The sequence below is a fragment of the Aureococcus anophagefferens genome, assembly GCF_000186865.1.
Source record: "Aureococcus anophagefferens unplaced genomic scaffold AURANscaffold_30, whole genome shotgun sequence".
Lineage (NCBI taxonomy): Eukaryota > Pelagophyceae > Pelagomonadales > Pelagomonadaceae > Aureococcus > Aureococcus anophagefferens.
Window position 1 is genome coordinate 331,947 of NW_008705589.1, and position 20,598 is coordinate 352,544.

Genomic DNA, 20,598 nt, shown 5'->3' on the forward strand with positions numbered 1-20,598 from the left:
GCCAATGGGAGTCGTACGGCCAATTCGAGACCATGCCAAATCTTCAAACTGAATCTTTGCACATCTTTGTCGGAGTTTCTTACAAACAAATCCACGAGAAAGAGAAAGAGTTTCAGCACAGAACTCGTGCGCAACATCGTGTGGGAGCCTTGTTCTAACCGACTTCCCGCCTGCTCGAAGCCCGTCACAACATTCTGCTAGCCCAGATAGAACTTCATTTGAGCATCTTAGTGAGCTGTTCAGATAATCATGATCTCCACCACATAATATGCAAGAGCCCAAGTCTGTTTGAAACTTGACCCTACCTCTATGCAAGAAAGTTGTGTCATTTGTAGAGCCTGTACCATCAGCATCTTGGTTGCCTTTTAGAGCAGTTGAAGCAATCTGGGCCACCACTCCAGGCGCAATATCATATCTGTCTTCCAAGCAACTTGCTGCTGCTTCGATTACTCCAGAGACAAGATTTGTTTCACGCTGCTTTTTACGATCAACATTAGAAGGTAAAGCTTCTCCAGATACTCCCAATTGGACCACTGGAAAAAAATTGTCGGCAGAGCTGTGACTCTCAGATTCCGGCGGCGGCTTTGCCTTATGCAGGAACTGGACGTGTTGCTCTTTCTCTTCATGTGGCAGGCTGGAGTCAGATGCCACGCCTGTACCGGTCGCACTGGCCGGTAACGACGGATCAGTGATTGTAGCAGCACAATTTACCAGCGCATGAAGAATAATGATCCAAGAGTCTTGAGTCCGTACGAGGTCTTGAGATAGAGACGAAATGGCACGTATCAGTATTTCAACATCTTGGTTTGATATCTCCTGGGTTTCTCGGATCAACAATTGCTGATTCAGCTTTTGTGATATGATCCCAGATGCAAGATGCCCTTGGCGGGAGACAAACAGATCAGAGGGAAAGTGCTGAACCCCCCCCTGAGCAGACAGAGAAACGCCAGCTGGTATTGAACAATCCATTTTCATTACATGCCGAGCCCGCACCTGACCAACTTGCTCAGAGCAATTAGAGCAGAAATAACAAAGCGGCTGTCCAGTGAAAAGCTTATCAAAAGACGGGCGGTTGAGGCAGTGAATGTGATTACATGCATCACAGTTCTGGCAGTAAAGAGTCACACCATGGCTTGATGTGGAATTATGTTCCGAGTCATAAGCATCTCTTCTTGATAAAAGTTGCATTGTCTCCCACTGAGACACTGCTTGATAGTAGGGCATGTACTCAAGTACAACATCCGTGAAGACCGCAAAAAGCTCGCATGTAGGTAGGTTGCCAGCTGCCTCAGAGTTCCGATGCAATTCGTATAAACTGTGCCTCATCGCATGGATAAATATAACGGATGCAGGTTTCGGATGGTCTCCTTGGAATTGTGTTTCAGCCTGGCACAGAGCGGAATAAACCACAGAGATATTTGCTGCAAGTCCGGCCATAGGAGACAGGGAAAGTAGACTTGATAGCATGATATGACATGCTGACTTTGCCCTGTTCAAAGTTACCACAAGTTCTTCCTCATTGTGATGCGCGCCAATTGGCCAACTGCCTTCAATATTTGTTTCAGCGGTCTTGCGCATGCAAGTGTACCCGTCTTCATTGGACAGATTCAGGTTTCCCATGCTAGATGTATCTGATGCACTGACGCCAATCCAGCCAGGTGCAGGGATGCGAATCTTAAGTTCATCGATGGTTTTAGGATACGATTCTCTGGTAGTGCTTTCTTGAGACTGGGAAGAAAAGGGAGGATCAAGAAGCGAGTCATGATAGTGGCTGTCGGTCGTTTCTGAGTCAGGGTAGAGACACCAGCGTCCAATTCCCTGGATCTCAGGAAGCAGTTCTGCATCAGCGAGGCCAAGCTCTCGAAACCCAGACAGAAGTATGATGAGCTTTGCCAAGGATGGCCAAACATGGCAGTTCACCGGGAGAACTTCCTGCAAATTGTACATGTGTTTGTCTTGTCCCAGTGCACGAAATAGTGGAGCAATCATGCATCTAACAAGAGTAGTGGCAACCGCGCTCAATAGAACCTCATTATGCGTCACTGTGAGGGCTTCTACAACACCAGCTGCATTAAGGGCAGCCGATAATTCGCAACCACTCGGAGGAAAGACGAAGGTTGCAGATGGAAAATCGCCGTAGTGATCGGGTGTAGTAAACGTGCATAAGAAGTTAGCTACGCGAAATGCGGTGGAGTCTGAATTCGGCCTCGAGGCAAGATTTGTCGTAGGAGGTATGGACGACGGGACCTGATTAAAGCTTATAGCTGAGTTCGATGTACTCGACATGCCACGTGCATATGGACCTGCTCCATACTCACCCTGCACAGAAGGCGGTGAACAAACTTGCAAGTTGGCCTCTTCACACTGACCGCGGGCAACAAGCAATGTTCGAACATCGTTGCAGCATCGAGTCACGTCAAGCTCTGCGGCGCGACGCAACAGCCTCCCAAGACGATCACTTTCTCGTTCACGTTCGCGAAGTTGTCGATGCTGCGAGTTTTTTTCAAGGCGTGACGGCGCGAGTTCGGGTTCAACTCGTTGCTTTTTTTCAGATCCAGAACACCTCAACTGCTTCCTCTTTAAATGGCAAAAGAGAAGCCTCTCGACATGTTTTTGACAGTTGCTAAGAGAATCCTCCACTGCACAAACGAGCGTTTGTCGCCATGGTTGATCCAGCTTAGGTTCCCACCCCCCATCTATGATATCATGGTCGGGCAGATAAAACATGTACTTGGGCATGCGTTGGAGCAAGCTGCATGGCAATGCTGGCATCAGCGGCATCTCCATTTTCTTATGACTGTGCACATATCCCCTCGAAACAAGGGGCTCATACCAAGGGCAGGTAGAAACTTTACTGGAGGAAAGCTTCGCTCGCAGGATGTTGCGCTGCACAATAAGCTCAGCAACATCAGCACGCAGTATAATCCCACGATCGAATTGCTCTGCGTTTATCAAGGGCGTCAGGGCATAATGGGGATACTCTAATATTTGAGCTGAGTTATTATTGGTGCACCGTATGGATGCATAATTTTGATGGTATGTACCATGATAATATGCATCGGCTACGCATCGGAACATGTCAGAGAGGTGCTTACATTGACCCACATCCTCCGACAAGTTCGGTGAACTTACCTGGTACACTAGGCGGCCGTTGTTTCCGCGCTTACAGACGCATTCTGCACGTAAGCGCCCCAGGTGAGAACCCGCGCGATGAGACAAAGAGCACGCAAATCTGAAGCCAAAGGGCCAAAAGTTCACTGAAGATTTTTCGAATGAGAGTAACTCAAGTCCATCCAAATGAAAGCTTTCACTCGTTTCGAAGATCTCATAGAACGCGTGGGCCTCATCACCAAATAAGGCCATCACGAGGGAAGTCTGAGATTTGGCATTTTATGCCCGTTTCATGAAAACAAAGCCGGCCTACGGCCAGGCCTACGGCCGGCAAGCTCGCTTCGCGAGCTATTGGCCACTCGCTGGATTGAGGTTGCTCGCTGCGCTCGCTTTGAACCACCTATTGGAAGTTTTATGTTGCTGCTCGGACGGACGCTCCGCAACTTTGCGAATTAGTATATAGATAGCAATGTTAGGGGAATAATTAGAGAGACCGAGAGATTTGTACCTTCCTAGTGGCTCGCCGGTACAGAGCCACCCAAGACCCCTCCCCTCTCCTTGATACTTTCTAACCCTGCTATAGTTGCGTCTCGCACTGTAATAGACGGAGAGTCTTCCTGGACCTAGTGAGGCAGGTCCTCTGCCCGTTCGTCCAGTAGCCCCGGCCCCCGTATACTACGGTGTTGCTATACTACGCGGCAGCTGAGGATTTCGGGCCGCGCGAGACTTTTTTTTACAACGCCTTATGACAGTGAACTCGCTGGCCGTTCCGCTTGACTCATTCCACAATAAGCGTCTAGATGTAATTATTAAAAGAGGCACCTCAGCCCCCGCACGTGACGTCACGATTCCCCTAGGCGTCGGTTAATGACTGCTTTTCGAAGCGCGATCGACCTCAGCGCCGACGAACGAAGAAGGACGACGACGAGCCCACCATTCAGCGCCGTGGTCACTTTCTAACTCACTCCGACATTCATAGGTTAATTGATTTGCATCGGCAACTCAAGTCGTGTTATCGTAGCATGGGGGGGTGCTGGCCGCTGAATCCAGCTCCCGACCTCTTTGTCCAGGCAGCATCGCTGCAAATGCCGCAAAAATTACCTAAGCGGATTGCGGGTGCGGCCCCCGCGAGGAGACCTAAGTCATCTCTGACATTCGATTTGAGGCCGACACAGAGAGCGGCCAAGTGGCAACCAAATACGCTTTGGGACCACCGTCACCATGTGGCCGTGTCCAAACAGAACTCATTTCTCCATATGACACATAAGGAATTCTTTGATATACCTCAAGCGTACGACTATAAAACAAAGCCTCGTACTCCTCTAGAACCGAGCATGATCGAACGTACTGGAAGGCTGATTTGCGCCCCAACTGGCGAACGTGACTCCCGTGTGCGTCCACGACGCTATTGAGCAAACTGTATTCACAATTTGATCGTGTTTAAGCCAAGCGTGTGCGCATTTGAAGGATAAGGGCAGTTAAAGAACGATCAGTCTCATTTGGCGCAGAGGGCCGTGAAGCTCAGATAGAGGCCGGGGTCCTTTGAGTAAGGGGGATTATCCAAAAAGAGCCGGCTTTATCGAGCGAAGTGCCGGCCCGAACGGCCAAGTAGCCGGGCAGCTGCCTCGTGACTGAAAATCGACGGCCCCGTGCGGCGGGACAGTCGGCTACGGCAACTTGCCTAGCCCATACCCCTAATCTAACATATCCCGCCGGCGGGACATGTTAAACGCCGCTTCAACTTGGGCTTCAACCCCCAAGCCCTGTACTTCAACATGGACCTCAACACAGCCGCTTGCCCTGGGAAGTAACGAGATAATAAACTCCGGCACGGGGAGGCAGCCTAATGGGACTGTCCTGCCGTGCGAGGGTGAACTACCGAGGTTACGCAGTGGCGGTACACCGGCGTCTCTGTTATCCTCACGTCACCTCAGCTGCCGTAGTATACGGGGGCTGGGGCTACTGGACGAACTGGCAGAGGATCTGCCTCACTAGGTCCAGCCTGAGGACTCCGGAAGACTCTCCGTCTATTACAGGATATGAGCTTCCACTATAGGCATTGGGATCGTAGTCGTCAAGTGAACCTGCAGAGGCAGGGGGTGGAGTACCGCCTGGCGGAGGGTCGCCACCAGCGCGAGGGGGCGGCCGGGCGCGGCCGTCCGCGGACGCGACCTCTCCGCCCGGGCGCGGCACATTCGGTGCCAGCTCGGCTTCCTAAGTTCAAGTTGACCTCAACGTAGGTCAAATTTTAAGTTGCACTTCCGTGACCACGGCCCTGCCTCGTCTCGAGGGCCTCGGCGGGGTGTCCTTTGGCTCTTTACAGCCACAAAATCGGGTCTGTGGGCGGCAAATAGCCGCATTTTGAGTCCAGGAACCCTACTCTAGGGCAGTGTGCGAAACGAATAATATAAACGAATTGTCCCACGGCCGTTGGGGGGAAGTGTCACCGCACATTGAAGATATATCATCCGATTCCCGACCCGAACCAACGACCCCAACCTCTCAAAACGCCTCAGGTGATATGTTTAGCGCGCTAACTTGACAGCGCGGCCTGGCCGGGGCCATAAGTCACCAATTTTGCCTCAATTTGCGTTCCGGCGTGACCCCCGCGCGCGCGGTGGACGGAGGACCTCTATGAGGACCTCCCGCCGGGCGACCGCGAAACAATATTTAATATTTCTATGGCCGCGGCTAGCCCTATGGTCGTTTCGCACACTGCTCTAGGGTCGAAAACTAACTAGGGTCGGAAACCAAAGCAACCTACATAGGTTATTAATTGCCGCTCCAAGGCTATGCATATTCCATGGCGACGAGAAGAATGATGCAGATATCGAAAACTGTTAATACGAAAGGAGAAGCAAGTTAGCGAGAAGTATGAGTTTGACTAGATTCTCTAGTTCACCAAAATGCACTCCTTTCAGAGATGCACTGAACCGCGTTTTTGGTTAATCATCTCCCCAGGAACATTTTGTAGGCTACCTCCTTCAAGGATGTCGTAGTGGCAAACGGAATTATTGCAGCTGCAACATTCAGCTGCGGCATAGTGATGATATCGGGTACATCTACAAATGCACAAGAAATCAAGATCCCAACGAAACATACTGATGCTAATGTCTCTAATTTATTCATCGACTTTACTGGAAGTCATATTATCATATCACTCACAAATGGTGAAAATTGGTATTGTTCAATGACGTCAAAGGTACCACGCAAATTAACGAAATGGAATGCTCTGGTGTGTCTTCTATCATGCTTCACACAATTGATTGTTTGCTACTCCCATAGTTTGTTACGACGATTGCTTTCAATCCTCTTGGTAACGCAGGATCAACTAATGTAATTATCGTCGGCACAGCTTGCGGGCACATCTATGAAGCTCAGATTGACGCTGGTGAGCTAGACCGTTATTTCAATCCAGTTTATAAATTTGATCCAATTGCCGCCATATCCGGATCATACTTCGAGATTATTGCAAGTCCAGGCCATGCGACAGTGTTATTTGTGCTGCTTACCACTACGCACCTCCCAAACCGGATTTATTACTTTCATGGTGGCCCTACGTGTGCTGCGGTGTGATTCAATATTGGTAATTAGCATGTTTGTGAATCTAGTGCACTTAGCTTCCATTCGCTATTTGAATGCTACCGATCACTACTTGTCCGGCCAGCATTTTATGAGATTCCAGGATCTGCTGCATGTACTGATCTACACTGCTCTCTTGAGCACAGGTGTGGACAAGTAGTGTGGTCATTCGGGGTGCTGGCTAGTACTGGCATATTCCAATTAGAAATCATGCTGAACTTAGATTCCCTCCAAACTCTGTTTTAGTTCAACGTCTGAAATCTTATTGCGAATGAAGCGACTCATTCAACACAGGCATGCACAAATATCCCCACATGTATCAATATGGAACTACCCGCAAAAGGAAACACCGCGATCTGTTTTGCTCGTTGATGAACGCTACTGGCTTTTGTATGAATCACTGATTCTGGTAGCCAGTCAGCATGCTAAGATCGCTGAGGAAATTGTACTACCGCGTAGTACATCCATTCCCCTTGCGGGCTCATTTGTACGAGACTACGTCGATGACACCCTGTGGCTCAGAGGAAGCATGCTTTATAAGATTGGACTACGCGACTCGAAACCACGCGCGTGATTTCCGGTGTCATCTTACAACATTCTTTTTACACAGTATTTGAGGCAGATGGAGCTCGTATCTAGAAAATGCTGTATCGGGCCAAGAATACTGCTTTGCCGTCGCTCATCAATGTTGCCAGTCGATCAATCAAAGATCCCTGGTCGACTTCGTTCATGGTCGCTTTTTTTTAGACGCACATAAATTTGAAGTTGCAGCAAGATATCTTTTGCTCCAAAGCATCGTTTCATTTGAAGAGGTATACTTGTGGCGTGCTTATTGTCGCAATAATAAACCTTAGGTGGCTCTCTTATTTCTTCAGTCCGGCAAGACTAACGCTCTTGCGACGTTATTAGCTGCGAAGATGGGCATACTAAGTTATCATGATAAAACGCAAGCTACAATCACAAGCACTTGGTCAGTCGAGATTCTCCTATGCCAGATGATGACAGCAAATAGCGAGGTATGCTTGACTGATTCAGATTTGAATCATATCTTTGGTAATCAACAAGCAGCATTACATGATGAGGTAACTTGCAATCTGCTCACAAGTCACGGCAGTGAATCATCATATTTCAATAAAACTCACGAGCAAGCGGTTAATTATTTTTTGTGTGAAAAGAGTCTTGTCCTGCGTTATAAACCGACTGTAATAATTTTGGCTGCCACATCTCTTTTTCAGGATGGTCTGAATTGTTGAGTGTCCTTGATGCGGTTTCAGTTGCTAGGGCTGATTCCATGCTTTATAATACCTCACTCCAGCTACTACAAAATGCATCAGTTCCAACAATTGTGATGTGGACTCACAAGCCTCTAAACTCAGTTCAGCTTCGACACGGCCAATTCGATTCAACCGTTGCCGCTCGCTGTTGTGAATACTTACAAGGATGCATGACATACTCATCGATCGAGGCAGCAGTGGAGACATATTTTCTAATACTTACTGCTGATATTGATTCTGCCACACGCCTATTTACACTCAGCTATGAACTTTTTCAACTGCAATCCACTCTCCGAATTTGTTCAAACAGGCGCTGTGTGCGTTCCTGTGCATGGATATATGCGAGTCTTGCGTTGTACGAAGAAGCTGTCACACTCGCATTGACAATTGATGTCCAGCTTGCAAAGGAGTATGCGAATCTGCCTGCTGTCGAAACCGTCATGAAAAGGCAGTTGCAGCTGTGCCCATGATTAGAAGACCTGTACACATGCTCGTTTTTAGGCGTCTGTGGCTAATGATAGCGGAACACATTACTTATGATCGTTCGTGAGTAGCGCTGTAACTTTGCGCCAACAGTACCTTGATAGCCAAAGGTACGCAATCGTGGAGTCTGCTCAGATTCTCGAAGATTGCCAAATGCTATCAATCGAAGACATCCTCCGATTCTTCCCTGACTTTGTTGTTATTGAAGCCTTCAAAACAGAAATATGCTCGTCGCTCGAACAGTATAACAAAAGCTTGGATACGTTACGAGCTGAAATAAATGACTACAAGCATAATAGCATCAACATCCAAAATGAGTCTCTGACCTTGTACACACAAGACATCTGTCTTGCTTCGAATGCACGATGTTCATTATCTGGATGTCCAGTTGTTTCTGAGCCTTTTTTTTATTTCTCGAGTGGGCATTCTTTTTTAGAAAGGAACCTGACGAAAGCAAAGCGGAAGGAGTTATCTGTCACGCCTCACACAAACACAATAGAGAACGGCAAAGCTCAGCGACAAGGCTTACCTATTGCTGCAGAGTGTCCTCTGACGGGGAGCACGATCATCGACTCAGTCGATATTCCGCTTTACTTCATTTCGTTGCCAGAGTAGGCCCTGATCGCATGTAAGTCAGGACTGGGATGTGGACGCTGGCGTGATACTTCTTCCAGATAGTTTCAAGTACTTGGCGAGATATTTTTCCGATCAAACCTACGTTACTTTGATACTTCGTAGCCTTCCTGCCCATGTCACTGGAAAATTGTCGATTTTGGGCACCTCGACCGCGGAACCCCTGCTTGTCTCATCGCGGTAGACGCTTATCTGGGGCTCTGGAACCGCAGCCGATCATGGTAGGTCATCGATTGGCAGAACTTATGGCCGAAAATGTCGGTTTTTGGAGATTTCAAGCGAGCGCGAGCGCCATGTACGTCGAACGCGGGAAATACGACGCTTTCTAGTTTGGGGCCCGCCCGGGGCCCCGGCGCCTGAGTAAAGCCCCCAGCCGCAGCGCCAGCCGCCGGCCCATTATTGCCGGGGGCGTCGTGTGTTAGAATCCGAGTATGCTAGTATGAAGCACCAGCATAGTATAGCATGAGCATGGCCAGTATAAGGCAGACTTAGCATAGCCAGCATAGGCCAGCATGAGCGTGCCAGCATAGGGAGGATAGAATCGTCCCGAGTTAGGGTAGCATAACCCAAGGAGCGGAATGTAGGCTCCCTAGGTAGCCGGCCTATCGCCAAGCGCACTTTGACTGTGCTTAACCACACTCGCGTTCTGACCTCGATAGTCGCCGTTTATCATGGTAGCAGGTGCACTGTGATCGCAATCAAAACCCGAAATACACACGGGCGACACTCGCACTACACGCACGAAGCGCACACGCGAATTTACAAACAAACCCCGCGAGGAACAAAGCCCCCAACGTCGAGCATGGCCGAGATAAGAGGAACCTGGTACGGTGGTGGCTACAAAATTGCACAAGGGGGAGTCGCATACCCCAGTAGACCAGGCGGCAATGCCAGACTGAGCCATTTCCCGACTCTGGGCGGCGACGACCTCACCATTAGACAGCAGTTTCCAGGATGGCACAGAATTGTGCAAGCAAACACCAAAGCGTAGAATCTGTCGCAATTGCATCCACATGATGAGTATGATGACACACAGCATGGAGGCACCTTCAACCCATTCTTCATGTCCACGAACAATGCTACAGCAGCATCACTAGCACAGAAAAAGCAGTATTTTGAAATGAAGAAACAGGAGGCTTATGGGAGCCTACTGCTATGCCTTCAAACTGACCAAAGCGCGACACGGACCACACTTAGGGCCGGAGTTCCTGGCTCGCGCGCGCCGCGAAGCCGATACCTTAGTCCATTATCCCGCCACATCCGGGATGCCTCCGCGCAGACGACCACGGACGACGAGCGCGACGCCCTCAGGCTAGCCGCAGAGACGCTCGAGAGGCTGGCGGTCATGGGCTGGGACGTAAAGCAATTGGCGCGCCCGGTCCGTAGCTAGAGCACCTTATTCTGGGCGCGGGCGCGAACTAGGAGGTCCCGCGATGGGATAATTCCGCGGGGTTTAAAGACGGGTCGGCGGGACGAGTCCGCGCGTCGCTCCGCCTGGCTTCGGCGCCTCCGGCGCCTCCGTCGCCTCCGGTGCCTCTTTTTTTTTCTTTTTTTTTTTTCTCCTCGCCACTGGCCCCACATGAAAAAAGTGCCCTTTTTCCGGACGAGATTTGTACTATTGTATCGGCTCTCATTTGTAGAAACCGCAGGCATGATCACCCTCAACGTAATCATTCCGGTGGTTCACGAGGACCACCTGACTAGCGTCCCGCTACGATCCCGTCTGCTGCAGCGCATCCCAGTTCCATGGCGCATCCCGAGAAATTTCAAATTCGCCGACACCGATGGCCTTGGCACCATCGACCTAGACATCCGCGCCAAGAAGGCGCACGAAAACCCACATCGCTCAGATGCCCGTACAATGAGAGTCGTCGATTTATCTCGAGCCGTCAAATTATCTCACGCGCCTAATGGAATCAACGCGGTCGAGGAAATCACGGATTCGAACGCAGAAAACAGAATAGCGGAGCTCTCGGCAATACCGGCCGTAAACATAGACACAGAAACCTCGGAAATAGAGGACGAGTCAAACACGAACGTGGCACTCTCGGAAGATATACTCAGGACGCCCGATAGTGACAGCCAGTGCGAAACCGCGATGAATTTTGTCCTCGATCGCATCGCCGAGGTGCCGCGTGCGTATGAAACAGCGTCTCCCTTCCATCACAGCTAGGGGGGCGCGGGCATATGTTATCTCTGACAAGCCCGGCAGGCTCGATAGAAAAACTTACTCTTAACGCCCGTAGTTATTGAGAGTGCAAGAAGTTCGATGGGGGGGGACTCGTGACGCCCGATGCTGACAGTCAGGGCAAGATGGTCCAAAGCTGGCCAGACTCATAGGTCCGGGATTAGCGCTCTCGAGGTGCTGCTTCTCCGTGGCAACGACCTGGGCAACTTCGATGCGCTCGAATCATGCCCACGGCTTCGGTACGTCGACGTGAGCTTCAACCGTGTCCGCCACTTGCCGGCACCCTCGTTCTTCGAGGGATCTCCCGGCCCTGCTGGTCTTGAGACGCTCCTCTGCGACCATAATTACGTGTCTGCCTGGGAAGCCACGCGGGCGAGCCTCGCGGCGGCCATGGCGCTCGTCGTGCTGACACTCGCACGCAACCCAATTGCATGGAGCGGTGCGTACCGCGCAGCGGTAGTGAATGCGGCACCCAACCTCAAGCTCCTCGACGCGCATATCGTTGCCGATGAGGAACTCATCGAGGGCGCCAACTTTTCATTCACGCGCTTTGCGGCGCCGGTGCTTTGCGAGGCAGGTGAGAGAGTAAACACACGCTGGGGCGCCTCGCCGGCGCTGGGCCTCGACTTTGCGGGCTTGCGGCGAGCTGCGGCCTCGCTCGGAGGGGAAAGTGGCATCATCGAGCACGCCCATCTCGTGGCGAAGATCACAGCGAAGCTGAGCCTCACGCTCTCGCCCTGTGGTGCAATCCAGCAGGCATACCGCGCTTACCGCAAGCGCCATCGGAAGACAGTCCTAGGCCACATCCGGCGCAAATCTCTCGCGCAAGCTATCGCTGTCGTGCGTCTCGACAAGGCGCGAGCAGCTGCGCGGCGCCGGCATAGTGCAAAGACAATCCAGGCCGTGGCGCGGCGCTACCTTGTCCGCGTCATGGGCAGTGTGAGTAGAGGGGCTACGAGCCAACTCCCACTTCACCACATTCGAGATCCCAAAAACAAAGTAGATGAATCAAAAGTTGCTAATCGTGATATCCCTCGTCCGCAGCAGTGAAATTACCCAGAATAAGCGCTAGTCGTCGCATTTGAGGACTGGGTTGAGGCCCCGCGAGCAATGCGAATGAGGTTCAGCTGGACTTCGGGGACCGAATTCAGACGGCATCAACTCTTTGGCCACGAGCTGGAGTTTTAACGACCGACGCAGGTCACTGCCGCGCGAGACCTCTGTGACCTCCTTGTCGAGCTCGAAGAGCCAATTTCCCTCATTGAGCTCGTCGATTGCGTCGGCGTCCTCCCACCGACGGATGCAGCCGATGCGCTCGCAACCTTCAAGCGTGGTGCGTTCGCGACGGTCGAGGAAAGCGGAGATGCCGGCTAGATCACCGGCGTCTGATGTCTCGTACGCCTCAATCCGATAGCTTTGGGTTGGCATGCGTGTTCCGACCGGACAAGTACCGGCATTTTTACTCCGATTCTGTCAGGTTTCAAGCCTGGAAAATTGCGCCAACGTGTATATCCTGGGGCTCTTGGCGTGTTTGCGGCACGCGCAGCGTTTACCACGTCGTCACTTGGACGTCAGCTCGCCGCGGCGCGGAAAATATCGCTGGCATACCGCCGCGCAGCGGCAGCCTGGAGCGTCCTTGCGACCGAGGCCGCTTCTCGCGGCCTCGGCGGCCGGCGAGGTGGCGGCGTGCTTTTCATCGCCGAGTCCGAGCCTTTCCTTATGGACGCCCTAGAAGCCGTGCTCGCTGGCGCTAGGGCACGCGTCGGGTGCGTCTCCGAGTCCGAGTCCGAGTCCGAGTTTTACCCAGAGCTGGCTGAGATCCAGGGCAGAGTGTCGGAGCTCCGGGACAGCAATGGCGGGCCCTTGGGGTGGGAACCGGTGTCCAACTGGCTAGAGCGAAACGTCGCTTCCAGCTGCGGCGCGCCGTGGAGCTGCGCCGCGGGCTGGTTCACACGGTCAGCACCGACACTGCAGACGGTCCTCGGGACACGGAGTGCCACGATTCGATTTGCTCTCGCCGGCGGTGGTGTCATCTCCTTCTGTCGGCCGGCGCTTCGCTCCCGTGGCGCAACCATAGGTGTGAGCGCGACCGGCAGCGCCGTGGATGACATGCGGGTACGTAGCGCTTTGGGGCCTCGGCGTGCGGTCCTCCCCGTCTTTTCGACGCGGCTCAAGCTCCGTGGCGTCGCCCACGATGCGCGCCGCGGCCGCACCGCAGCGATCGCACGCGCCCTATGCGCGCCGCCACACCCACCACCGCGCTGGTGGCATGCCGCCCGGGCGCCTACGGCGGCGCTCCTGCTGCGAGCCGTACGCCACGCTCGTCTCCGCGCGAGTCGTGCCGGCGTGGAAGGGTATGGATTTCTTTGGCGCTCAGACGCGCCCGCAGCCGCCACGATCCAGGCGGCGGTCCGAGGCGGCGCAGTGCGAGCGGCCATGCGCCCCTTGGTAGTGGCCCGATGCATCGCGAGGCGCGCAGCCGTTGCCTTATCCCGCTGGTGGCGGAACGTGGGCTGCGGCTCACTCAAGCGCAGGCATGCGCAGCTCAGCGCGTGGAAACGCGTCGCATCGGTGCCCCACGGCGACACCTTGTACATAGAACCCGAGCTCTACTACTTCCTTGTCAGCGGTGGCGGTGCTGGCGCGCGTGGGGTCGACGGCATCAGGCCCCCACCGCCCCTCGGCGCCCATTTTCGCATCAACGCGCAGCACCAAGTCGTCCTCGCATCACCGCTGGGCCTCGTTGCGCCCGAAAAGGCTGGATTCCGCCCCACATCGTGCAGTGGCAACCGCCTCGCGCGCGTCGTTGCTGCGTTCAGCCCGCCGCGGCATAATGGCGGCTCGCGCAGCGGCATGACTCGAGGCTCTGCACGAGCGCTATTGACCACGAATGTCGACGTACCGCGCCCGTGCCCGGGCGTATGCATTCCTGTGTGAGCCCATATTTTATCTTTTTCCCGGCGTTGTAGGTGGGAGTTGCGCTCATGCAGAGGCCCAACAACGCGAGGTGCACCGGGCTCTCCAAGCGAGTCGAAGCGCCGCCCACGTCGCTGCCGCGGCTTATGCTCCCTGGCCAGGGTGTGCTCGCCATCGGTGCGTCCTCTAGTTCGACGAGCGCGGAAGATGTTGCAGGGGCACCCGGGTCATTGATTTCGAGCATTGTCCGCTGGATCAGCCTCCGTTTCGAGAGCGCCCACGAAGCAAGGAACCGCGCGGGCGCATTGCTCATGCTCACTTGGGATCACCGAACGGGGACCTGTGCGCCACTCCGGAGTGCGGAGGATCTTGAGCGGAACACACGCCTGGGCGACGTGGAGGCGCCCATACTGTCAGACTGGCTCTCCGCATCACGACCGCAGCGGCACCTGGACCGCGTTGCTGTGGAGCTCCTCTGCCAGAACCTTGCGCAACGGGAGCCTTTGTCTATGCCGGAGCACGAGGGCGATGGTGGCAGGACTCGAGGGCACGATGGCGAACTCGTGGTTGTGTCCGCGATCTCGAATCCGCGACCTGATGACCGTCGGCGCCCGAGCCGCAAGCTTGGCCCGCGTGGGAAGCGGCTTTGTGCCGCGGCTGGCAGCATCAATCTCAAGTCGAGCTTCGGGAGGGGCGTCTTTGGGGGGACATCGGTCAAGACTGTGGACCTCCCGCGGCAGGCGGACGCGAACGAGGACGCCGTCTATCGCGCCTCCCTCGGGAGGCTCGAAGCTTGCCTTCGATCGAAGGTCGCGGCCCTCGAGGCCGAGGCCCACCTCGAAGCGCATCGTCTTGGCGCGGCGCGGATTCGAGAGGAAGCCAAGCACCCTCACTTTCGGACGCTTCTCGAGGCTCCCACGAAGCGGCGGATGCCGCGGCAGCGGCCCGGGGGATCTGGTGCCGAACACAGGGTAATGGGCTCCGAGCCCTCTGACGCGGCCCAAAGCCTAGCCTCGGGGGGGCTCTTTTCAGCCCCCAGTTCTCGACGCCAGGCGTCGGATCTGTCCATTTGCTGCAGCGATGACGCGCCAACTCACATCTCCATGCCGCGCGTCCGAAACTCAGACAGCAGCGCCAGCAGCGCCGCCGCCGCCAAGCTCGCGGCCACTTCTGCAGCGAGCCCGTCGCTAGGATCGACTGGCGGCGGCACCACGGCACCAAGTTCGTCTAAGAATCTGCGACACCCCACGGCGCCTAGAGCTTCGCCCGTAAGCGACACGTCGCCGCAAGGTCCAGTGTCGAAAGATAGCGCCGCGCTGGAACTCGACTGACGATGGAAAGTGGGGACGAATCGAACTCATGTTCGATCGTCACATTCCGCGCAGGCATAGAGGCTTTGTGGTCGCGTCCCCCGGGCGGCCAGTTCCGGGGTGCTCGAACGACCACGAACAAATTTTTGAGGTACTCGAACGCGATCGGACATGAATGTCTTGCACAGGTCATCGGAGCGCCGGCTCTACTTTGATGATTCTCTATCCGGGAGCGGGACCGAGGACTTGGCTTCGACGTGGCCGGAGGACGTCGCTTCCGAAGTATCGCTAGACCCGCGAGCCCCAGGGCATTAGACGCATGCAAATTCGAGGTCGCGGAAATCGACGGAATTTCGGCGAGCGCCCGCTAAGCTCGAGCGTGATTCTTGCGCAGGTCATCACCCCCCCCAACACCTGCGCCGAGTGAACAAGCCTCTGGATATGCAGCTTCGACTCGCGCTCCACCTGCGCCACCGCAGACACTAGAAGCCAATACCCCTAGAGGGCAAGTCTCGGAGTTTTTGAACCCGCCGGGATTTTTGCCAGTCGTTTGGGCGATTTAGAACCGGTCCCGCACAGGTCACTGCGACAGAGGTGAGCGCAGCATCTTTCGCAAACATTCGGCCTTGACTTCAGGCTAAAATTGTACACCCCTCATTGCGCAGGCCGCTACCGGTAGTTTTCTTTGCATGCGCGCGTCGAGCAAACGAACTCGCGACCCACTGGGCGGCTGAGAAACGCTATCGCCACGAAGCGCTCGTGGCTCGTGACAGGCGTCGGCAGGAGTTGGCAGAAGACGCCGCCCACACGCGCAAACGGCAAGCTGCCGACGCATTGTCCAAGGCGCGCGAGCGGCTTGAAGGCAGGTCCCAGAGTAGTGACTTCGGCCTCATGCCACTCGAATTGCGATTCACTCTTGTGCCCTCGCCCACGCAGACCGCGCGTGTCGAGCTAAGCGCGGAGCCAGCCCCGGCGTTCAACATGGACGGATTGTGTGGATCATTGACTGAATATTCGACAGTTGCTCCTCGCGCAGGCCACCGAAGACCGTGTCGGTCTGGCACGCAAGGCGCTGAAGCTTCAGCAGGCTCGTGCGCGAGATGCCACAGCAAGCCCCTGGGTATGCAAACGTGACTAGCTTTCTATCAAGTCATCAAGTGAGTCTGAATAGCCCCTCCCTCGCGCAGGCGGCCGCGAACAAGGCGAGCGAGCAAGCGTCGCTGTTACCGAAACAAGGTGGACTTCAAATTGACTGACCTGCCCCTGTTGGGATGACAAAGCTAACATGGTTCAGAGGTTGCATGTAACTCCTATTGAATCGCAGCTCATCACTCTTCAGCGGCGGCGGCTTCAAGACGACAGAGTTGAGAGTATATGATGGGCCAACCTGAATTCAAACTCACCCTCTCCACAGGCTATCGTAACGAAGGTGAGCGCAGCGACGCGTGCGGCGACGGCACTCGTCGCCACGCGACTTGGTAGCCATGTCGCGCTAGCGCGACGGCACCACAAAACCGAAGCTGTAGTTCATGCCAAGCAGCACGTGACAAACGTCGTTTGCGACCGAGCGGCCGTGTGGCGCTGTGCGAACGCAGATGCCAAAGCCGCGGCTGCAGATACGAAGCGCGCGACTACCCAACGGCGCGTGGAGGCGGCAGCCAAACCCTGTGTGGAAATTATCCAGACCGTGAGTCCGGACTTCAAACTAGAGTGTGAAATTCCAGACCCATTGGACGAGAGACATTCGCTCATCGGGCTTCTGAACGAGGGACGGACGTCTTGCCGAAATAGCTCGATTAAGAAAAAAAGGTGAGCTTGAAATAATTCATTTCGGCCCAGGTTAAACTACGTGTCACATTGCAGCAGCAGCATGAGGAGCTCGCGAGGGAGATCGCAGTGCAGAAGATGCATATTGTCCAAGAGAGGCGCGTTCATGTGTCTCCCGGCAGAAACATGACGCTACTCTTCCTCAAACAGTGTGGTAGTAGGCGCATTCGCGAGAAGTTAGCCATCGAACGTCGTAAGTGGGAGAATATCAACGAGCGCAGGGCTTGTTATCCAACGCCAAGACCCACCCCGTCTGTAGAAGCTCGCATACCCCAACGTGGACTTTTCCAGAGGCCGATGGTAGGGACTGCTTTCTGCGGCGCGCTTGGAGCCAACCCCGATGGAAGTGTCGTGAATGAGCCTTCGAGTTCTCCGCTCATCAGCCTTTCGTCAGCCCTGGACTCACTCCTCCCCATACACGAACCGCCTGCTCCGCCAGCCTGGCAGCCAGCGTAGTTCGCTGATGGCGGTCTTCACAAGCAAAATCGACCCCCCGGGCAACGTGTTCTATGTTCATAAACCACAAGTCGCCCAAATGCCCCACCGGGTTCCCGTTCAGTAGCGCAGTCCGCTGGCCTCCATTTTCCTGGCGTCGTATAGTCGACCGAGCTCAGCCCCCCCTACCCCGCGATATTTGAAATTAGCCGTAGCATATGTCCCCGCAAGGCACCGTTCCGTGTGTAGCCTGTGTGTGTGTGGACGTCGGGTATCGTTTCGAGGGTTTGGACATCCTAGCGAGATAGTGAACTCCGGGACAGGGGGGCAGCCTAATGGGGCTGCCCTGCCGTCCGAGGGTGGAACAGCAGGGTGAAAATCAAAACTTTTTGAGGCGCCAGCCGCGCGGTGGGGACTATCTGCGTTGAGCTAGCCGCGCCGGGATATTAGTCGGGTCGAGTTGGGCCTAAAGGGAGGCTAGAGACCGGAAAGAAATTCCGCGCGCGTCTACCCCCTGCTGGGTGTATCTTGTGCCGGCATCAGGGAGCTCTCTAGTGAAGCGCAGGAGACTGTCAGCAATGCCGTAATGATGATACAGGGCGCTACAGCACGTGACCCGACAGCTTCAAAAGCTGGGGGAGTATCTATTTTCTTTTTACCTTCTGCTCAACGTGCTGATACAGCCTATGCTTTAGGTGTATGGAGAGTTGTTCTCCCAACACTCTCATGCATAGTGGACTCACCTCATGCGAGGTCAATTCATGGAGTCAGACAATGTACTGACGACACGAAGCTCCCACCTTACATGACAATTGTTCCTAGTGGCACACCTCTGAATCCAAACGTCCATGAATCGAACCCATCCCACAGCTCATGATGGCCCCGGCGCCCGGCCGTGAGCGCGCGCATAGGACGCGCCGTTTTTTGTCAGTTGTCTCCGCCGCCCGAGCTGTCCGGCGGCGGCGAGGGGCGCGTGTTTACGGCACCGGAATGGTCGGTTTAATTTTGCCCCGCTTAGCTTGCTCTTAATCGAACTTTCACGCTACTAGCAAGAGCCACCCACGGACAANAGATTCGAACCTCATGACGAGGTGGGTGGGTGGGTCCGGAGGCCTGATTTGGGAAATCTACAGTGTACTGATGGGTACTTGTAACGCGCGCGCGCGCACGCGGTCATGACCCGCGGTGCCGCGGCTGACGGTCGCGCGGCGCCTCGGCGACGTGTCTTTACGTCGCTATCGTAGTCTCTGGGCAAGCGCCGCTTCTCGCCGCAGCGACTCGAGCGGCGCAGGTGCCCGTTCTCATCGCAAACCGGAGATTGGACCGCGCAGCTCCGCGACAAACGCGACCCGCGCGCGCGGTTCCGCGCGCACGTTGTGGCGATCTCGCGAGCGGCAACTTGAAGGCAACTAACGAAAAGGAGGTCCCTGATTGGCCAGGAGGTGGGTGGGTAGGTGCCGGGCCCGCGATCGAGGAACCCGTCATGAGGTACCCCGACTTTTATCCCGGGAGGCTCGTGCTACAATAGTACTAGTAGTTAACAAATTGACGGGCTCGCCGACGTAACACCGACACATGTTTTGCAATATAAGCGGTGAAGTGCCGCGAGAGCCCGTGATTTCGAAGACCTCGGGGCACGTTTTTGAAAGACGATTAATCGAGAAGTCCTTGGAGGCGTCGAAAGGTGTCTGCCCTGTCACGGGCAACGAACTGAGTGTGTCAGACTTGCTTCCGGCAAGCCACAGCGTCGGTATTTTAGCGACCAGCCCTCTTCGCAAGACTGTAATTATTTGAGTCCGTAGGTTGAGGCGAATCTTGCGGTACGCCCGCGGCCGTTGACAGCAACGTCGCTCCCGGGGATGCTAGCGATGTTTCAAAATGAATGGGATGATGTGATGCTGGAAACCCACGTTATCAAACAACAGCTTCACGCAACCCGCAAAGAACTCTCGCATGCACTTTACCAACACGATGCAGCGTGTCGTGTGATTGCGCGTCTTGTGAATGAGCGGGACGAGGCGCAGAGGCTCGTGGCCGAACTGCAACGCAGTCTCGCAGGCAAGCTAACGTCGGAAGGAATCTCAAGCAACACACCGAATATTAGCAAGGATGGGCTAGGCCCTGAAGTCATCACGCACTTGACAGATTTCTGGAAGAAAACATCCAGGTCACGCAAGAAACGACCGGTGTCAAGGCAACTGAGCCCTGCTGAAACAATAATTGGCTGGTCGAAGAAGACGTCCATGGAATTGTTTAATTCAAATTCGGGTGCAACAGATGTCGCTATTTGCCAGCTTTCAGGTGCAATCGTCTGTGCTGGCGGAAAATCTGGTGTTGCTTGGCTCGCCGCGGCCAGTGCCCCTGCCGCCACAAGTAAAGGTTGTGTTGCGGATACATGTTCCATCATTCCGGGTAGTGCATCCTCACCGGGCACGGTATTTGCAACCTCAGGCGGCGACAAAATAACTCTCTGGAAAGCCAACGAGAAGGACCTCTCGACCGTTGCGTCTGTCAGAGTCCCTGGCGCTGCATCTGTGGCAGCTCACCCAACAGGAAGCTACGCCGCAATTATTAGCAGCAATGCAAGCTGGGGTCTCGTGGCGTTTGGCACTGAGATGAGTACGCTACGCGAGCTAAGTCTGGTGATGCCTGATGATCCTAGCGAAGCTCCGTCTGCACCACTTAAGTTCCACCCAGACGGCCTCATTCTTGCAACGCCGACAACTTCATCGCAGGGGCATGTTGTCCGTATTTGGGATGTCAAAGAGCAGAAGAGTGTTCACGCTTTCGAAGGTCATTCGGCACCTGTCTCGTGCGTCGCCTTCTCAGAGAATGGCTA

At 54.6% G+C, this 20,598-nt stretch overlaps 2 protein-coding genes across 2 annotated transcripts; both read left to right on the plus strand.

Moving 5' to 3' along the window:
• Positions 1 to 7,398: 7,398 nt before the first annotated feature.
• Positions 7,399 to 9,578, plus strand: AURANDRAFT_38919 (hypothetical protein; the record flags this gene model as incomplete). Its single annotated transcript, XM_009042350.1, has 6 exons — positions 7,399 to 7,505; positions 7,548 to 7,869; positions 7,929 to 8,415; positions 8,469 to 8,513; positions 8,561 to 9,263; positions 9,309 to 9,578. The coding sequence occupies 4 exons, from the start codon at positions 7,611 to 7,613 to the stop codon at positions 9,063 to 9,065; spliced, it is 1,296 nt and encodes a 431-aa protein (XP_009040598.1).
• Positions 9,579 to 19,307: 9,729 nt separating this feature from the next.
• Positions 19,308 to 20,566, plus strand: AURANDRAFT_55101 (hypothetical protein; the record flags this gene model as incomplete). The annotated part of the gene is made up of 2 exons (XM_009042351.1): positions 19,308 to 19,493; positions 19,562 to 20,566. Coding segments are annotated over 2 exons (1,164 nt in total), but the record flags the coding sequence as incomplete, so codon positions are not given.
• Between the last annotated feature and the right edge of the window lie 32 nt (positions 20,567 to 20,598).